This window comes from Pelodiscus sinensis, chromosome 3 (assembly GCF_052426305.1).
Source record: "Pelodiscus sinensis isolate ZL-2025 chromosome 3, ASM5242630v1, whole genome shotgun sequence".
NCBI lineage: Eukaryota > Metazoa > Chordata > Testudines > Trionychidae > Pelodiscus > Pelodiscus sinensis.
Genome location: NC_143054.1, coordinates 200,623,541 through 200,639,269, shown reverse-complemented (window position 1 = coordinate 200,639,269; position 15,729 = coordinate 200,623,541). Strand labels below are relative to the sequence as shown.

Genomic DNA, 15,729 nt, shown 5'->3' with positions numbered 1-15,729 from the left:
CACGTGGCAGGCTAGCGTGGGCTAGATTTATATGCCAGCCTGCCACAAGCTAAGCGTTCATATCGGTAAGTCCCAAGTGACATGAAATCCTAACTCATTCTACTAACATGGCTACAGTGACACTGCATACATGAAATCCTAACTCATTCTACTAACATGGCTACAGTGACACTGCATACATGAAATCCTAACTCATTCTACTAACGTGGCTACAGTGACACTGCATACATGAAATCCTAACCGATGGAGCAGCTAAAATAAGCCATTTCATTGCAATATACAGACTATACGAGGGGGAAGGTAAACTCTCAATGCTGTGTTCAGTAATATGTCAGCTGAATGACTCATTTCTTTATATGGATTTTCGGGTGTTTTGTTTTGCTGACAACCTACCTCCAGACTTGCACACAAGAGGCGTTATTTCATCTAAAGGGTGCAGCATGCTGAACATAGTAGGCAAAGGTTCTCTGGAAAGGAAATGGAAAAACATCTGTAATAACTAACAAATGGATCACAAACACCCACTGCAAATTTAACCGCCAGCTCGTCAAAAATACACCCATGACATACACGTTCCACTAACAATCGCTTGTATGGCTCACCTAACACATCAGCAAACCCCCACCTTTATCTAGTGCATTATCGTAGAAACCCTAAGTGATACCCCTGTATAATTTGGAAGACTTCACCCCACACCGAAGCGATGCTGTTATTTAACAGCGGAGCATTGGAAAGGAGGAATATTACATCCCACAGCAATTGCAAGAGGAATTTGCCAGATAAAAACGTGGCAGAAAACAAGGACCGAAGAGCCAGGAGATCTCTGCTGACCACAGTGAACATGGCAGCGTGAAATCTTAGCTGCAAGCTAAAACATTTTGTGTACGATTGCCTTTTTACTGCGCAGGGCAAGGCTGCAAGTGCCAGCAGACATGCCCAAAAGGGCCGTTCTAAACTCCATTGTGTGAGCTCCTAGCTTGTTCGCCAGAAAGATTCCTCCGGCGCTCATCACATGCCACAGCAGAATTTTTCTGCAAAACACCAATACAATTAGAGGAACCATTTTTCTAGTTTTTTATGGCCTCAGACAGCCAGCAACCAAAACCAGCTCAGCTGTGCATGTTCAAACTGGATCAGACACGCCGTCCTGATGGAGTACACCTGCCTTTCGCAAGACTGAAAAAAGTGGAAGTTCTAAATTGAAAACTTCCCAGATGCAGACTGCTACATGATGGCTTACTCCCCCACTTTTCAGAGCCCCCTTAGCTCTGTGGTATCTCAGCACGGTTCTAAATGAGACCCACATCCCCGGGATGTATGCTCATAGCTCCAGGGCAGCTGCCCAAGCTACTCCCCAAGTTCAACCACCTCCACAGCCTGGATGCCGTCTTTATGCCAGGATTTAAAATCAGGATTTAAACTGGCAGGCAGGAACATTGATTTGAACCCTGCTTTGCATCTGCACTTGTTAGAGGTTTTTTCTCTAAGGAAAGGTTGGTTCTCCTTCATTGGTAACCACTAACCCATTGATTAACAATTATAATGATTGCCTTCACACTCAGCTGGGGGGATTTTGCACTATACCGATGAATGTTAACGTAAGCAATTCAAGAGCTCAGCATACACGTATTCAGATGCTTAACTTGTATTTCAGTTCGAAAACAATGAACAGCACATTTTGTGACGGGGGCTCATGGCCCTTTCGAGGCCCCCGGGTCCTACCATACCCCTCGCCACCCCACTGAAGGAGCAGTGAAGGGGGATTCTAGAGAGGCTGAATGGAAGCAGCCAATTAATTAAAAGGAACGGCTGGGTCTGAGCAGGTCAGGACTGAGGGAGGGAGGGAGGGAGGGAGCTCCGTGCCGGTCGGAGGAGCTGGACAGAGAACCCAGTGGCACTGGCATTCAGTGAGAAGGAAGAGGGTCTGAGCACTTCAGCCCCCAGGGAAGGGGGAAGAGAAAAGGCCCAGGGAAGAGCAGCAAGGAATTAAAGGCAGCAGTGTGTGACTGGCCTGTATAGGGCCCCTGGGTTTGAACCTGAAGTAGCGGGGCAGGGCCAGGTTACCCCTCCGGCCACTGGGAAAGTGGCCTATGCCCTGAGAAGAGGGCCAGGCTGTGTTGGGAAGCCTAGGTGAAGGGCGGGATGGAGAGGGCCGAGACAGGGCTGAAGGCTCTGAGAAGGGTGCACCAATAGTCGTGGCTGGGCCTCAGTTACCCCAGAAGGGGCTCGTCCACTGCACTGTGTGACTAGCCCAGAGGGCTGAGCCGCTGAAGACCGACCTAGCCAGGCCAGCAGCCCCCTGGGGCACACAGGAGGAAAGATTGCAGTACCACACCGAGCCATTAGGAGGCGAGGGCAGCACCCCGCCCTATCGTGCTTGATTATTTACAAGATGATTCATTGTTTTATCCGTGACTTGCATCAAGCTACGATTAGATGGCCATTGGAATTCCATTAACAAGGCACACAACTGGCATTTGACAAGGATTTTTTGTAGAATAAAACTATCCTGAAAGCGCTGGAAATCTACTTATGTTTTTACCATCCCCATGTTTAAAACTAACTGGCTGGCTACACAGAAGTAGTACTACCCGTCGTTAGTGAAGGGAATTGATTGCTCTGGTCACCAGCTTTTTCTAGTGTTAGAACCGGCAGATCTTGCTCTCTCCTTTTTAGTCAGAGTTTAAATGAGGAAAACAAGCTTCCCGGTTTGCTTACCCCCTAACTGGTTTCTCAACTTTGCATGAAGTAGTTGAATAAAGTGAAATGTAAAAGCTGTCAGGCTCTTAATAAGTTTAAAAAGCAGAGGAGTAGCAGGGGGATCGGATGTGAGCCAGAAAACCACTGATTCCCAGCTTGCTCCCGGTCCCCCTCGCTGCACCTTTGCCTCTGATAGAGGTAGCAAGCTGGGGGAGGGAGGGAAGCAACTAGTCGAGTCACTACTCGATAAGCATATGCTTATCCGTTAGTCGACCAGTCGCTCACATCCCTAGGTTGGACATTAGGAAAAACTTAGGGTGGTTAAACACTGGAACAAATTGCCTAGGGAGGTTGTGGAATCTCTATCACTGGAGATATTTAAGAGCAGGTTAGACAGACATCTAGAAGGGCTGATCTGGACCAACGGTGGGGAACCTTTTTTGGGTCAGGGGCCACTGATCCACAGAAAAGTCAGTTGGGGGCCGCACACAAGCGAGAAGCAAAAATAAACAAACAAACAAACCCTTGCTGATGTGGCCCCCAACTGAGGAGAAAGACACTCCCCACAGCAGGCAGCAGGTTTAAAACAAACAAAAGGAAGTTTTTCTTCACTCAGCGCACAGTCAACATGTGGAACTCCTCGCCAGAGGATGTGGTGAAGGCTAGGACTTGAACGGGGTTCAAAAAAGAACTAGACAGATTGATGGAGGTTAGGTCCATCAATGGCTATTAGCCAGTATGGGTAGGAATGGTCTCCCTAGCCTCTGTTTGTCTGGATGTGGGTGATAGGAGAGGGATCACATACAGATTACCAGTTGTGTTCCCTTCCTCTGGGGCATCTGGTATTGGCCACCATTGGAAGACAGGACACTGGGCTAGATGGACCTTTGGTCTGACCCAGTACGGCCGTTCTTACATTCACATTCCCCTTCCACACCAAAGCCTAGGACGGCCCCCACCTAGTAGATTTTGTGTGCTCCGGCCCCTTGGTGGGGCAGCAAGAGGGCCAGTGTGGGCTCCCCAATGCTGAGGGGGCCCCTGAGCCTTGGGGGCCACATCCTGTTCCCCCACCTGTGATCTAGACGGTGCTTGGTCCTGCCGTGAGGGCAGGGGACTGGACTTGATCTCTCAAGGTCCCTTCCCGTGCTAGTATTCTGGGATTCTAAGACAGACACTCAGCAACCCCTCTCACTACATACCTGGGTGGGCTCAGAGGAACTTCGTGGGAAGAGCTGCTGCGTTCAAACAACAAGCCATACTTGGTTGGCCAGACATTTGCTACCTACCAAAGATACAAACATTTTAAAAACTGACTTTAAAACGCTCCCACGCTTGAGCATGCAGTTAGTGTAAAACCAAACCACGTAACCGTTGTCTAGGGCACAGAGAGCAACGTTACAAATGAAACACAAAAGACTTTCTCTGTGTCTGAACACAACCAGTATATAAATCTGACAACATACCTAGATCAAGCATCCTGGGCATTGGATTAGCACTCAGGAGAAAATAAGCTACAAGGAGCCATGTTTTCTCACCGATCCGGAAGTTTTGGCGTCTACTCAAAGGTTTTATACTGTAACCCATCATTACAGTATCCAAGTATCTTCCATGTAAAATAGAGTGGCAATAACAATGTTCCCCGTAGGATTCAGAGTGTCTATGGTGGTGGTCCTTCCCCCCCCCCCCCCCAGATCAGAACAAGGAGTAGAGTAAAGTCTTCTGAGTCTCAATCCAACAGCCAGTTCCCTAGGCCACACCTCCGTCTGCTGTGTCTCACCCCCATTTGTTAGCACAATTATTATTAAGTAGTCACCCCAAAGATTACTAAATTATAACTACGTTGCAAGCACCATACACACCAACAGGAACCAGGAACAACTACAACAAAACGCACACTGAAATACATGGAAGAGTTTTAGAAATTAAAAAACCACCACCACTTACCTGAAAAGGTAAAGAAGCAATGTAATCTTTGCCTTTTAGGCTATGAACATTTATGCAGGAACTCTGCAATATGCAGATACATTTTTCTACTACTTCATCACTATCTGAAATTGAAGAGCATAAAAATAACGTGTTGCCCTAGATCAAGTTTCTCTACACACAGAGTAAGGACTGTTTAATTATATCATTAGCTGTGCAGTTCTAAAATGGGTGGTTAGCTTCTGTTGCAATAAGGGGGTCTACAAATTTACCCAAATTATAAGTTTAATTGTAAAAAGTACATAAGAGTTCATAAGACCATACAATAATCTAGAACAATAAATGTTGATGTGGAAAGGAAGAAAGAAACAGAATAACTGAATCCCTCTAAACAAAAAGGCCAAGTTAATATGATTCAAGAATTGTGTTGAAATTACGCTTTTTATAAAACAGGAGATGTGGAGCTGGACATTAATGACACCAAACTGGTATATTAGGCTTAAGTGGTGAACAAAACAACGAGAGGATGGGCTATTCCATCCATCACTCCTTTGGGGTCCTTAAGTGAAAGAGATTTTGTGGGGAACAGTATGAAAAAACCTCAACCCCCAAGAACAAAGAGAAGAGGAGACAGAAGAGGCATCGGCTACTGAAGCGAGTGTCACCATCGTTTAGTTGTCACCCTCCTCCCCCCTCTATGATTTTCCGGGACCCAGGGCCTTCATCACCCTGCTCTGGAGTGGGTCACCTGATCAGAACAGGTCAGAGAGGGAAGCAAGTGATACCACCACCCCCCTACTGACTCCGGCTGACTCCCAGACACTTACTGGGGGGACATTTATAACCATCTCTGAACCCTTTTGAGACTGGAGACCTTCCAAAAGCTGTCTACAGAGGCAAAGGGACAAGGGGTGTTGTTACAAGGAGCACCTGACTTGATACTTTACATTTCAAACGCTTCCGTTGTTTTCCCCTCTTTTCCAAATCTTTAATAAAAGGATTTTTAATAGCGTTTGCCCCTTGGTGTCGAACAGCCTGACGTCTCTGCATGCCAAGCCTCAGGCTCTGTTTAACACAGTTCATTACTGGACAACAACTGGGTTGTGTTAACACCTTTGGCCCATATATTCCACCTCAGTTACTACACCACTTCCCAAGTCTAGAAAATTAAACTCAGACCAAATATTAGCTTGACAGTAAAGTAAAATATGAATGAGACTTACTGTCCAATTTCTCAGATTTCTCCTGGGGCACAGTGAAATCACACCACAATGCCTAAAAGCCAAAAAGATCCAATTACTTATGAAGGACAACCTGGTATTACTACCAAATCCTCTTTTTCAATGTTATGGTGTAACCTACTGTCCCGTCCCCACCGCTCCAATACAGGTGTTCGCCATGTTTCAGGTAGCTAGTACTGACCAGCTGGTTTGCAGCCATTCCCATGGCTACCGTTTCAATGGTCCATACCTGCAGAACAGGGCTGTCCACAGTGAAAGCCTTATACACTGCTGATGCCTGGCTTTTACTTCCTTTGCTCCAAATGACCATGTTGCCAGCCACATACAGTTCTTCATCGTATTCCACTTCTTCCCCCACATCACTGACACCTCTCCTTAAAAGCCAACTTTCCTGAAAGCCAAGAGGATTAAAAAAGAAGTCACAATTTCTTCCCTGGGGTGGGCTGATAGTCTCAATGTCTGTGTGATGCTAAAGGGTGGGCTTTTTTAGTATAAATCCATCAACTCAAGATGTGGGGCAACACTGCAGAGGAGACTGGATTTTGTGTTTTCACTGGTTTTGTTCTGGTTTTCCCAGTTTTGAAAAAATATTCCACACGAGGAGAAAAACCTGAACTCTCAATCGGATTCGAGATCATGCCTGGTGCCAGACAGAGAGCACAGACAACGACCTGCTTATCAGGAAGTGGCGTGTCCCCTACCCTGGCTCTGCATCCACAGAAAATCACCAGGAAGACGCTTCAGGGACCTTCTGCTGCCTTGTGTCAGGAAACCCAGTCGATGTCCCTGTCCTGTGGGTGGTGCGCCTGGGGAGTCTTTGTACAGTGTGTCCTTTTCTCTTTTTACAGGGAGACAGGAAGCCCTTCGCCTGAATCCCAATTAGCACAGGACCTCGATTTATGGGCCCCAATCACACGGGAAAGCTGCCACACAAAGCACTTTTTCCTGACTGGCGGAGGGGGAGGAGGGAATCACAACATGAAGTGACGTGGACGAAGAGCAAGTTGGCATCTCTTCACATCCTAGCGCCTACAGTGCACTGGAAACAGCTTTGCAAGGGTTTGATGGACAAGCAAAAGTGACGCAGGGTGCTACCCTGCAACTTACGCACCCGCCTATTGTAATTCTGAGTGAGGGAAAAAAAGCATCCATCTGGGGCTAGGCTAGAGGGCCTTGTCCAGCTCCTCAATCCACTTAGTTTAAACTAAGCCAAGCTCCAAGTTGTCAGACAGGCATGCCTGATGGAGAGGGGCCTGCACGCACACGTACAATTGTGAGACAAAAAGCTTAGGCCTAGATATTCAAAGGGAAAACTTCAAAGTTGTTACTTAATTCCTTTACCTAAAGCCCCTACAATACCTTGGAGATTATTCAATCTGTTTCATGCTCTGGTTCTTCTCAGTTGTGTATTGTTTTCCCATTGACATTTAAAAAAAAAAATCAAAGAGACATTCTGACGGCCTTAGCTTTCATGGCAGCTTGTTCTCACACTACCTAACACGAACATGGAGCAGCGGATGTCAGACTGACAAAGCTACAATTTTGTTTGTTCCCCAAGTACACGGAGCAGGAAGAGCAGCAGTGGAGACGCAGCTCACTCCGGTCCTGCAGAAAGCACCCGATGAACGAGGGGGCAACCTGGACTCCAGGCTCATATGCTCTTTTACTTATCGGCAAAGGCTGCGGGTTCATGCTCCAGTTGTGAAACAGGCACCTACCCACAACTACTCCACACCTGCCTTTGTTTTGACCATGTCACAGTATTTCTCCTAACAAGAAAACAACATACAATGATGCAGTATGTTTCTGGGCTTAAAGAGTGCATCTCAGTAGTTGATGTACCAGAGGTTTATTTTGTTACCCTGATGAATACAGACACACACACACACACATCCGTATTCATCAGGATGCAGACACAAGACACTTCCCTGTATTCTCTGGATCTGTTCTGAAAGTTGGTCTTGGCTGGTTCATTACAGACTGTTTCTCTTCAGCACCCAGGCACCATCCAGCCAGCTTTTCACTGGCAAAAGCTTTGCTTTCTTTAACAAAGCCAAGAGATGGCCTTGCTGTCAGAAAATACTGCTCTTTAGCTCCTTCCCGTAGGAGCAGCCCGCACTCAGTAACGAACTCTGAGTTCAAAGAGTCATTTGCCTACCTGAGGGAAGAGCAGTTTGCCCAGAGAAGTGCCTTGCAGAGTCAGTTTCACAATTCAGCCAAGAAACAGGAAGGAAACGTTTCCTGGGCAGCGTTCCCTCCTGGCGTGGGACTACTTAAACCTGGTCTACACCCAGTGTTTGCACGGATATTGATTAGGTAGCCAGCAGCCAGGCTCAGTCCAGGCTTGTGACAGGTCCGGGACCTACACCTGCTGCAGCTCTGCGTTTAAAGTGTATTAGGAGCAGGCAGGCAGGCAGGCAGCCCGGCTCAGTTCTGCCTTGCACCAGGTCTGGAAGCTCAGACCCATCCTAGACAGGGGCTGCTGCCTCTTTATCAGAGGAAGCAGCACAGGGTGACAAGCAGCCGGTCCGCGAGGGGAGCTGGTTTTTAAACTGGCTCCCCTCGTGGACCAGCTCCCACCTGGTACTCAGCGCTGATGCCTCTGATTCAGAGGCAGCTGCGTGAAATGGCAGGGGGCTCTTTGGGAGTGGAGCCGGAGCGCACTGGCTGCCAGCCTCACCCCCAGGGACAATAGAATAGTCGACTAACCAATAAGAATTCATGAGGCTACTCAACTATTCAATTAGCCGATATTTAACATCCCTAAGCTGCACCCAAGCCCCACTCGCGCCGCTGAAGCGATACGCACCGTGCATGACGATTTCCCTTAATGCTTCTGCTCACAGGACGGGCATCAGTACTGCAGCAGCCAGTTTGTGGAAGCGAGGCCATTGAAGCCAATAGCCGTTTTCTGCCATGACAGGATGAGAGCCGGGCAGGAACCAGGCCGGCAACGATGTGACAAGCACCAGTCCACGTGTGAATTAAAGCCTTGCTCGCGGGGGGGGGGGGGGGGCAGAAGGGGTGGAAGAAACCCTTCTGATTGGCTGCCTTCTCTACCTCCTAGGGCAGAACTACCAGAGCTGCTGACTGAAGAGCTCTCCCGGCCCCGACGCCATTCTCACAAGAGGGCAAAGTGAGCAGAAAACACCCAGCAACTCATGCACCTCCTGCCTCCTGTGAGCAACAGGGAAGGCTCATTGGTTCCTCCCTGCAACACCCAGCCTCCTGGCAGTGTGGGGAGGTGGGAAGAAGAGCTCCAGAAGACCCACCACCATCACCAAGGCTGAGCATGGACTCCATTGCAACCCCCTGGTCTGAGGAAGGGGCTGAGGAGCCTCTGGGGGAATAAACATGACTCCGGGGGGCTGGAGGACAGAACTGTTTGGAGGTTGAGGGGCAGGATTTCTAGGCAGATATGGGGGTGAGTTTTTAACAAAACAAATCTTACGCTGCTTGAAGACAACAACCCACTAGTCTGTTTTCTCTTGGAGAAGACTGCACAAATCTAGTGCTGCCGCATTATAGAACAGACATACTTTGCACACAGCTTGCAAAGGACGTTTTCCTCCAGCTCTTTCTTTAAGGGTACGTCTACACAGCAGGCAGTTATTTCAAAATAATGTCAAAATACTGCCAAGCTGGAGGACTACTCCGACTCCTGTAACCCTCATTGTGCGAGGAGGAAGAGAAGTGGGAGGAAGAGTGCTCTGTTTCGAAGTAAGGGCTGTGTGGACGCTCCCAATTTTGAAATAAGCTCTGCAATTGACGTAGCTCAATTGGTGTCGCTTATTTCGAGCGAAGCCCTGCTGTGTAGATGCACTCTAAAAGTCAAGGGTCTGGTTTCATCACTCAGAGGCACACTGACTCAGGACACAGAACTTTACCTTCTGTTTTTCATGGATTGTCACCTCCTGAAGGGATCCCACCAAGCCGGCAGCTCCATCAGAGGACCACAGCTCAGAGGCTGGCTGCAGCTGCCGGAGTTGAAGGTTCAGGGCATTAGGGTGGTGCCTGCAGTGGTCACGGCCAAAAGGAACAAACTCCTGCAAATCCCCTGCTGCAATCATCGTTACCCTCTCTTCATAGTTGTTCGACATGGGTTCCAAATATCAACATTATTTCTGGAGGAAAAACAAAACACCGGTCTGCATCCATGGCCATTGCTGGGCTGGGGCGCATGCAGCTTGCCTTGAGAACGTTTGGCAGCCAAACATTTCTGGACAAGACTTAACTCCCGTTTCCAACAAATAAATAAAAACAATGATTCAAAGCCCCGTCTCGTTAGTGGGGGTAATTCTAATCATTAATGTTTTCAGTTATTTCTATTTTGCCTCTCGTAGTCTCGGTAATGCCAGAACAAAATTGACTTATATTAGGGAGGAGAACAAGAGAAGAAAACAACAAGAAGATTTCAGCTGATTTTAATTCTAGTGCTAGCTTCCTTTCTGAGGCCTGGTGAACACGAGGAAATTAGGTCCAAATATGTCGCTTAAGAGTGCAACAAAGCCACAATCCTGAGCAACACACTTGAACTGCCCTAGCCCCCGGTGTAGACAGGACTAAACAAAAGGCAAAGGCTATCACCTCTTGGAGTGGAGTACTTATGTCAAAATGCCTGTTTTGACAGGCATAGGTAGTAGGGATGTCAGCAAATAGTCATTTAAGTTATTAACTAATAAGCTTGGGCTTAGCAGCTAATCCAAATGAGAACATGCACATACCCCACCCCCTGCTGCCCCTGTATCAGAGGCAGCAATGGGGAAGGGGAGCCAGCTCCCATGGAGCCACTTCCCCTCTCCCCCCCACGTGTGTGTGTGTGTGTGTGTGTGTGTGTGTGTGTGTGTGTGATGGGTGGGGAGACGAGAACATGCACTGGCGAGGATGTACTCTGTGTGGGGGGGGATGTGTGGAGGTTGGGAGATGTTCTCTCTAGAGGGGTAATCTCCGTAGGGGGTGCATACACCGGTATGCTCTCTCAGGGAGGGGTGCTGGGGGGATACTTGGAGGGGATGTGAAGGGGAGACAAGCACGGTCCACCTCGGGTGGGCTGCGGGGGCAGGCGTGTTCTCTCGGGGGGGGCAGCCCAAAGGGGATGGGGGGGCAGGCGCGGTCTCTCGGGGGGGGGGGGGGGCAGCCCAGAGGGGATGGGGGGGCAGGCGTGTTCTCTCGGGGGGGCAGCCCAAAGGGGATGGGGGGGCAGGCGCGGTCTCTCGGGGGGGGGGGAAGCCCAGAGGGGATGGGGGGGCAGGCGCGGTCTCGGGGGGGGCAGCCCAGAGGGGATGGGGGGCAGGCGCGGTCTCTCGGGGGGGCAGCCCAGAAGGGATGGGGGGGCAGGCGCGGTCTCTCGGGGGGGCAGCCCAGAGGGGATGGGGGGGCAGGCGCGGTCTCTCGGGGGGGGGGGGGCAGCCCAGAGGGGATGGGGGGGCAGGCGCGGTCTCGGGGGGGGCAGCCCAGAGGGGATGGGGGGCAGGCGCGGTCTCTCGGGGGGGGCAGCCCAGAAGGGATGGGGGGGCAGGCGCGGTCTCTCGGGGGGGCAGCCCAGAGGGGATGGGGGGGCAGGCGCGGTCTCTCGGGGGGGGCAGCCCAGAGGGGATGGGGGGGCAGGCGCGGTCTCTCGGGGGGGGGCAGCCCAGAGGGGATGGGGGGGCAGGCGCGGTCTCTCGGGGGGGGCAGCCCAGAGGGGATGGGGGGGCAGGCGCGGTCTCTCGGGGGGGGCAGCCCAGAGGGGATGGGGGGGCAGGCGCGGTCTCTCGGGGGGGGGCAGCCCAGAGGGGATGGGGGGGGCAGGCGCGGTCTCTCGGGGGGGGCAGCCCAGAGGGGATGGGGGGGGCAGGCGCGGTCTCTCGGGGGGGCAGCCCAGAGGGGATGGGGGGGGGGCAGGCGCGGTCTCTCGGGGGGGGCAGCCCAGAGGGGATGGGGGGGGCAGGCGCGGTCTCTCGGGGGGGGGCAGCCCAGAGGGGATGGGGGGGCAGGCGCGGTCTCTCGGGGGGGCAGCCCAGAGGGGATGGGGGGGCAGGCGCGGTCTCTCGGGGGGGCAGCCCAGAGGGGATGGGGGGGCAGGCGCGGTCTCTCGGGGGGGGCAGCCCAGAGGGGATGGGGGGGCAGGCGCGGTCTCTCGGGGGGGGCAGCCCAGAGGGGATGGGGGGGGCAGGCGCGGTCTCTCGGGGGGGGCAGCCCAGAGGGGATGGGGGGGCAGGCGCGGTCTCTCGGGGGGGGCAGCCCAGAGGGGATGGGGGGGCAGGCGCGGTCTCTCGGGGGGGGCAGCCCAGAGGGGATGGGGGGGCAGACGCGGTCTCTCGGGGGGGGCAGCCCAGAGGGGATGGGGGGCAGGCGCGGTCTCTCGGGGGGGGCAGCCCAGAGAGGATGGGGGGGCAGGCGCGGTCTCTCGGGGGGGGCAGCCCAGAGGGGATGGGGGGGGCAGGCGCGGTCTCTCGGGGGGGGCAGCCCAGAGGAGATGGGGGGGGCAGGCGCGGTCTCTCGGGGGGGCAGCCCAGAGGGGATGGGGGGGCAGGCGCGGTCTCTCGGGGGGGGCAGCCCAGAGGGGATGGGGGGGCAGGCGCGGTCTCTCGGGGGGGCAGCCCAGAGGGGATGGGGGGGGCAGGCGCGGTCTCTCGGGGGGGGCAGCCCAGAGGGGATGGGGGGGCAGGCGCGGTCTCTCGGGGGGGCAGCCCAGAGGGGATGGGGGGGGCAGGCGCGGTCTCTCGGGGGGGGCAGCCCAGAGGGGATGGGGGGGCAGGCGCGGTCTCTCGGGGGGGGCAGCCCAGAGGGGATGGGGGGGCAGGCGCGGTCTCTCGGGGGGGGCAGCCCAGAGGGGATGGGGGGGGCAGGCGCGGTCTCTCGGGGGGGGCAGCCCAGAGGGGATGGGGGGGCAGGCGCGGTCTCTCGGGGGGGGCAGCCCAGAGGGGATGGGGGGGCAGGCGCGGTCTCTCGGGGGGGCAGCCCGGGGGGGTCCCGAACCTGCGTGACTCGGGAAGGGGCGGGCGGTCGGTCGGTCTGTCGGTCTGTCGGTCGGTCGGCGGCGAGTCGGGCTCCGGCGGCTCCTCCCCGTGTGTGTCCGGCAGCGCAGCGCGACTCCCCGCAGCTCTCACACGGGCGCGGCCATCTTGGAACTCCCAGCAGCCCCCGCGGGCGGGGGGCGGTGCCTGCGAAGAGTCTGCCTCCTGGCGGGGGGCGGCCGTAGAATTCTGGCGGTGTCGCCATGGCAGCGGGGGGGGTGCGGGGTTCTAGAATCCTTTTGTGTCACCATGGCAGCAGGACACTGGGCGGGGTGTGTGGAATTCTTTGGTATCACCATGGCAGTGGGGAGCTGGGGGGGAGGAGGGAGTGTGGAATCCTATGGTATCACCATGACAACAGGGAGCTGGAGTGGGGGGGTCTGGAATCCTTTCGTGTAACCATGGCAGCAGGAAACTGGAGGGGGGGTCTTTGGAATCTTTTGGTGTCACTATGGCAGTGGGGAGTTGGGGGGGAGTCTTTGGTGTCACTATGGCAGTGGGGAGTTGGGGGGGAGTCTTTGGTATCGCCATGGCAGTGGGGAGTTGGGGGGGAGTCTTTGGTGTCACTATGGCAGTGGGGAGTTGGGGGGGAGTCTTTGGTGTCACTATGGCAGTGGGGAGTTGGGGGGGAGTCTTTGGTGTCACTATGGCAGTGGGGAGTTGGGGGGGAGTCTTTGGTGTCACCATGGCAGTGGGGAGTTGGGGGGGAGTCTTTGGTGTCACCATGGCAGTGGGGAGTTGGGGGGGAGTCTTTGGTGTCACTATGGCAGTGGGGAGTTGGGGGGGAGTCTTTGGTGTCACTATGGCAGTGGGGAGTTGGGGGGGAGTCTTTGGTGTCACCATGGCAGTGGGGAGTTGGGGGGGAGTCTTTGGTATCGCCATGGCAGTGGGGAGTTGGGGGGGAGTCTTTGGTGTCACCATGGCAGTGGGGAGTTGGGGGGGAGTCTTTGGTGTCACTATGGCAGTGGAGAGTTGGGGGGGAGTCTTTGGTGTCACTATGGCAGTGGGGAGTTGGGGGGGAGTCTTTGGTGTCACCATGGCAGCGGGGAGTTGGGGGGGGGAGTCTTTGGTGTCACCATGGCAGTGGGGAGTTGGGGGGGAGTCTTTGGTGTCACTATGGCAGTGGGGAGTTGGGGGGGAGTCTTTGGTGTCACTATGGCAGTGGGGAGTTGGGGGGGGAGTCTTTGGTGTCACTATGGCAGTGGGGAGTTGGGGGGGGAGTCTTTGGTGTCACTATGGCAGTGGGGAGTTGGGGGGGAGTCTTTGGTGTCACCATGGCAGTGGGGAGTTGGGGGGGGGAGTCTTTGGTGTCACCATGGCAGTGGGGAGTTGGGGGGGAGTCTTTGGTGTCACTATGGCAGTGGGGAGTTCGGGGGGAGTCTGTGGTGTCACCATGGCAGTGGGGAGTTGGGGGGGGAGTCTTTGGTGTCACCATGGCAGTGGGGAGTTGGGGGGGAGTCTTTGGTGTCACCATGGCAGTGGGGAGTTTGGGGGGAGTCTTTGGTGTCACTATGGCAGTGGGGAGTTGGGGGGGAGTCTTTGGTGTCACCATGGCAGTGGGGAGTTGTGGGGGAGTCTTTGGTGTCACTATGGCAGCGGGGAGTTGGGGGGGAGTCTTTGGTGTCACCATGGCAGTGGGGAGTTGGGGGGGAGTCTTTGGTATCGCCATGGCAGTGGGGAGTTGGGGGGGAGTCTTTGGTATCGCCATGGCAGTGGGGAGTTGGGGGGGAGTCTTTGGTGTCACCATGGCAGTGGGGAGTTTGGGGGGAGTCTTTGGTGTCACTATGGCAGTGGGGAGTTGGGGGGGAGTCTTTGGTGTCACCATGGCAGTGGGGAGTTGTGGGGGAGTCTTTGGTGTCACTATGGCAGCGGGGAGTTGGGGGGGAGTCTTTGGTGTCACCATGGCAGTGGGGAGTTGGGGGGGAGTCTTTGGTATCGCCATGGCAGTGGGGAGTTGGGGGGGAGTCTTTGGTATCGCCATGGCAGTGGGGAGTTGGGGGGGGAGTCTTTGGTGTCACTATGGCAGTGGGGAGTTGGGGGGGAGTCTTTGGTGTCACCATGGCAGTGGGGAGTTGGGGGGGAGTCTTTGGTATCGCCATGGCAGTGGGGAGTTTGGGGAGGAGTCCTTGGTGTCACTATGGCAGTGGGGAGTTTGGGGGGGGGAGTCTTTGGTGTCACTATGGCAGTGGGGAGTTGGGGGGGAGTCTTTCGTGTCACTATGGCAGTGGGGAGTTTGGGGGGAGTCTTTGGTGTCACTATGGCAGTGGGGAGTTGGGGGGGGAGTCTTTGGTGTCACTATGGCAGTGGGGAGTTTGGGGGGGAATCTTTCGTGTCACTATAGCAGTGGGGAGTTGGGGGGGAGTCTTTGGTGTCACTATGGCAGTGGGGAGTTTGGGGGGAGTCTTTGGTGTCACTATGGCAGTGGGGAGTTGGGGGGGGAGTCTTTGGTGTCACTATGGCAGTGGGGAGTTGGGGGGGAGTCTTTGGTGTCACCATGGCAGTGGGGAGTTGGGGGGGAGTCTTTGGTATCGCCATGGCAGTGGGGAGTTGGGGGGGGAGTCTTTGGTGTCACTATGGCAGTGGGGAGTTGGGGGGGAGTCTTTGGTGTCACCATGGCAGTGGGGAGTTGGGGGGGAGTCTTTGGGATCGCCATGGCAGTGGGGAGTTGGGGGGGAGTCTTTGGTATCGCCATGGCAGTGGGGAGTTGGGGGGGAGTCTTTGGTATCGCCATGGCAGTGGGGAGTTGGGGGGGAGTCTTTGGTATCGCCATGGCAGTGGGGAGTTGGGGGGGAGTCTTTGGTATCGCCATGGCAGTGGGGAGTTGGGGGGGGAGTCTTTGGTATCGCCATGGCAGTGGGGAGTTGGGG

General features: G+C 54.4%; 1 protein-coding gene across 8 annotated transcripts in view; it reads right to left on the bottom strand.

Annotated features, from left to right (window-relative positions):
• Window positions 1-12,998, bottom strand: part of ANAPC1 (anaphase promoting complex subunit 1) — a 71,281-nt gene extending 58,283 nt beyond the window's left edge. For 5 of the 8 annotated variants that reach the window (XM_089777586.1, XM_089777587.1, XM_089777585.1 and 2 more), the window contains exons 1-7: window positions 12,825-12,997; window positions 9,752-9,988; window positions 6,094-6,255; window positions 5,847-5,898; window positions 4,645-4,748; window positions 3,900-3,982; window positions 394-467 (exon numbers count right to left, since the gene is read on the bottom strand). In XM_089777586.1, the coding sequence (XP_089633712.1) occupies window positions 394-467; window positions 3,900-3,982; window positions 4,645-4,748; window positions 5,847-5,898; window positions 6,094-6,255; window positions 9,752-9,964 (688 nt within the window). In that variant the 5' untranslated portion in view covers window positions 9,965-9,988; window positions 12,825-12,997. Of the gene's footprint in view, window positions 1-393; window positions 468-3,899; window positions 3,983-4,644; window positions 4,749-5,846; window positions 5,899-6,093; window positions 6,256-9,751; window positions 9,989-12,824 lie in introns of all 8 variants that reach the window. The other 3 variants (XR_016349302.1, XR_016349303.1, XR_016349304.1) reach the window with 1 other exon arrangement.
• Window positions 12,999-15,729: the final 2,731 nt, after the last annotated feature.